General features: G+C 57.4%; 1 protein-coding gene across 1 annotated transcript; it reads right to left on the minus strand.

Moving 5' to 3' along the window:
• Window positions 1-330: 330 nt before the first annotated feature.
• Window positions 331-3,812, minus strand: LOC132334608 (olfactory receptor 14A16-like). Its single transcript, XM_059860713.1, has 2 exons — window positions 2,908-3,812; window positions 331-375 (listed from the first exon to the last, which is right to left on the minus strand). Exons 1-2 carry the CDS (start codon window positions 3,793-3,795, stop codon window positions 331-333), a joined length of 933 nt encoding a protein of 310 aa, XP_059716696.1. The 5' UTR covers window positions 3,796-3,812.
• Window positions 3,813-4,013: the final 201 nt, after the last annotated feature.

The following is a 4,013-nucleotide window of genomic DNA, read 5'->3' on the forward strand; positions in this document are numbered from 1 at the left end:
ACACATCAGCCACAGCAGGGCCACAGAACCAGGGAGATTATTGTGACACTGCAGAACCTTATGGAATCGAGATGTCCATGTTACACTACTGAATCTCATGGAACCAAGGGTCCATTGTGACACTGTGGAACCAAGGAGACTGTTGTTGGCAGTACGAAAGCTCATGGAACCAAAAGTTTGTTGTGGCACTGTGGGGCCTCATGGAACCATGGACACCATTAAAACACTTCAGGACCCACTGGAACCAAGAGGCCACTGTGACCCTGCAGGGCCTTGTGGAATCATGCAGAGCATTGTGACAGAGCAGGACCTCGTGTCACGATGGGGCCATTATGACACTGCAGGGCCCCATGGAACCAAGCTCCTCAGGGACTCCTGGAATGAAGGAAACATGTTTGACACCGTGGTGGCCCTTGGGACCAAGAGGCCATTGTGACACTGTGGAACCAAGGAGAGCATTGCTGCCCTGCCAGACCTCATGGAACCAAGGATCCATTGTGACACTACAGGGCCTTGGGGGACCAAGGACTATTGTGACACAGTGGGGCCCCAGGATCCAAGGGACTTTGTGACACCAACGGGTCCCATGGAACCAAAGGGACATTGTGACACTGGGAGGCCTCATGGAATCATGGAGACCATTGGGACGCTCTGGGGCCTAATGGAACTGAGGTGACACCAAGCTGTCGGGGAGAGTTGATCTGCTGGAGGGTAGGAGGGCTCTGCACAGGGCCCTGTATGGGCTGGATCCAGGACCCAAATCCAACAAGTTGAGGTTTAATAAGTCCAAGTGCTGAGTCCTGCACTTTGGCCACAACAACTCCTGCAGCACTACAGGCTGGGGACAGAGTGGCTGGACAGCAGCCAGGCAAAAAGGGACCTGCAGGGACTGATGGACAGCAGGCTGGACATGAGGCAGCAGTGTGTCCAGGTGGCTAAGAAGGCCAGTGGCTCCTGGCCTGGATCAGGAATGGTGTGGCCAGCAGGAGCAGGGCAGTGATTCTTCCCCTGTGCTGGGCACAGCTTGGGCAGCGCCTCGAGTGCTGTGTCCAGTTCTGGACCCCCAATTTAGGAGGGACATGGAGGGGCTGGAGTGTGTCCAGAGAAGGGCAGCAAGACTGGGGAGGGGTCTGGAACACAAGTCCTGTTCAGAGTGGCTGAGGGAGCTGGGGTTGTTTATCCTGGAGAAGAGGAGGCTCAGGGGAGACAAGGTGGTGCCAGGACCCAGGTTGGACTTGATGATCTCCATGGCCTGTTCCACCCTTGCTGATTCTGGGATTCTCTGAAACCACCCTTGGAGCAGTTGCAGGATGAGCCCTGGGCCTCCTCTTCAGAAGCTCCAGCAGCCCAGGTCCCTCAGCTTCTCCTGCCAGCCCCAAAGCCCATCCTGTCAGTCCTGCAGAGCCTCTGCAGCTCCTCCTCATTGCCCAGAACAGGGAGCCCCAGAGGCAGACACAGCAGCCCAGATGTGCCCCCCTGGCCTGTGGTGCCTCTGGCAAGGGAGCAGCAGGAGGCACTGCAGGAGCCTGCAGACAATTCCTGCAGCACTTGTAGGATGATCCTGCTCCCCAAGGGACGTTCCCATGGTGCCAAGTCAGGAACTGCAATGGGGAGTGGGGCCAGAGAGGGAAGGGCAAAAAGGGATGGGCTGTTTGCAGGAAAGGGAACAGCGGTGGGCAAGAGGAAGAAATCTGAACCAGGGGAGAGGAAAGAAAGCCAAGGTAAAGCAAAGGAAATGCTCAGGGCAGTTTGGGGGTGGCTGCCAGGCAGCCCTGGCTCTGAGCAACAGCATCTTCAGTGGGACAGGACACTCCCAGCTGATGGGAAAGAACTTTCTGGCTGAGTGCAGAGGCCAGGACAAAGCTGAGTCATTTCCCTGCCATTCCCAGCCCTTCCTGGCCCCAGGGGCTGATGGCATTTGTGCTCCCTCAGGTTCATGTCCCCACACCAACAGCATGGGGGTGCTCCCCCTGCTCTGTGCAATGCAAACAGGGGCTCCTGAGCCAGTGCTGCCGTGTCTGTGCCTGCAAGGATGGGGCACCTGTGTGAGCTGGGGGAGAGGCCAGGGCTGCAGAGGGGGGATGTTGTTGGCAGCTCCATGAGGACGCTCTGGGACGCTGCCCTGGGCTGTCCAGCGCACTGGGGATGGATCAGCCCCTGCTCTGCTGCTCCTTCCCATCTCCCCCAGGGCCCTTGCAGAGCACCAGCCATGCTGTTTGCCCCCAGCCTGCCCACGGCCACCCTGGGGCTGCTCACGGGGGTTTTCTGTGCTCAGCATTGTTCCTGGGTGTGTTTTTGAGAGAGCCTGGGCAAGGAGCCTGGAGCCCCCAGGGCCTGGCCTGAGGCGTCAGCGCTGCCCCAGCAGTGCCCATGGCCTGTCCCTGCTGCAGCCCTGGCACTGCCACCCTCAGGGCTGTGCCTGGCCCCAAGAGCACTCAGGCCCTACAGCAACACCAGGGCCACCAGGGCAGCGGGGCAGGGCCACGGGAGCAGCACTGGCAACACCAAGTGCTGCTGCTGCTGGGCACAGCTGCTGGGCCAGCACTGATCTGCCCCCAGCCCTGCACACAGACATTGCTGCTGCAGCTCCAGAGAAGGCAACAAAAGGGCATCTCTGCAGAAAACTTTGCTGGGAGATCCTTCAGTTCCTTTAAAGCCATAAGAGTACAGCCCCACATTAACACAGACTGTGGCCACAGGGAAGGTGGAGAGAAGCAAAATGAGAAATGGCCCAAACAATGACATTCCTTTGTGGACAATATGACCAAATGGAACAGGGGACAAAAGACCCCACAACCAAACCAACAAGAAGTATCAAAGATGATTTTTATTACAATTCATTTGCAGAAATTCACCAGCTGTTTAATGTCCCTGAAAGCATCCAGTCATCAGTGTCCACACTGCAGCCTTGAGCTCCTGGTTCCTCAGGCTGTAGATGAGGGGGTTCAGGGCTGGAGGCACCACTGAGTACAGAACTGACAGGGCAAGATCCAGGGATGGAGAAGACATGGAGGGGGGCTTCAGGTAGACCAAAAATGAGGTGCTGACAAAGAGAGAGACTACAGCCAGGTGAGGGAGGCAGGTGGAAAAGGCTTTGTGCTGACCCTGATCAGAGGGGATCCTCAGGACGGCCCTGAAGATCTGCACATAGGAGAAAACAATGAACACAAAACAGCCAAGTACCAAACAGGTACTAACAGCAATGAGCCCAAGTTCCCTGAGGTAAGATTTGGAGCAGGAGAGCTTGAGGATCTGGGGGATTTCACAGAAGAACTGGCCCAGGACATTGCCATGGCACAGAGGCAGGGAAAATGTATTGGCCATGTGCAGGAGAGCATTGAGAAAGGCACTGGCCCAGGCAGCTGCTGCCATGTGGGCACAAGCTCTGCTGCCCAGGAGGGTCCCGTGGCACAGGGGTTTGCAGATGGACACGTAGCGGTCGTAGCACATGATGGTCAGGAGGGAAGGCTCTGTTCCAAGGAAGAAGATAATCAGAAAAACCTGAGCAGCACATCCTGTGTAGGAGATGGTCCTGGTGTCCCAGAGGGAATTGTGCATGGCTTTGGGGACAGTGGTGCAGATGGAGCCCAGGTCAGTGAGGGCCAGGTTGAGCAGGAAGAAGAACATGGGCGTGTGCAGGTGGTGGCCGCAGGCTACGGCGCTGATGATGAGGCCGTTGCCCAGGAGGGCAGCCAGGGAGATGCCCAGCAAGAGGCAGAAGTGCAGGAGCTGCAGCTGCTGCGTGTCTGCCAAGGCCAGCAGGAGGAAGTGGCTGATGGAGCTGCTGTTGGACATTTGCTGTGGCTGCACATGGGGACCTGTTCATGTAGAAAGGACAGTGACAAGTCAGGAGAAGCTGCTTTGAGCAAAACCTGTGCCATTCCCTGCAGACTGTCCCGCTGGGACTCACCCACACTTGTTCCCGCTCTGGGAAAACCTCCACCCAGGTCCCGGCCTGATCTCCAGCTGTGCTGGCTGAGTGTGCCAGGAGCAGCCAGGCCTGTGGGGGGGGG

Source organism: Haemorhous mexicanus, chromosome 16 (genome assembly GCF_027477595.1).
Source record: "Haemorhous mexicanus isolate bHaeMex1 chromosome 16, bHaeMex1.pri, whole genome shotgun sequence".
In the NCBI taxonomy this organism is placed as follows: Eukaryota; Metazoa; Chordata; class Aves; order Passeriformes; family Fringillidae; genus Haemorhous; species Haemorhous mexicanus.

Excerpts from the sequence above, each read along its gene's own strand:
- LOC132334608 (XM_059860713.1), bottom strand. The coding sequence starts at position 3,795 with ATGTCCAACAGCAGCTCCATCAGCCACTTCCTCCTGCTGGCCTTGGCA. Across the intron at positions 376-2,907 it reads TGAGGAACCAGGAGCTCAAG|GAGTCCCTGAGGAGCTTGGT; the intron begins GCTGCAGTGTGG and ends CCTTCATTCCAG.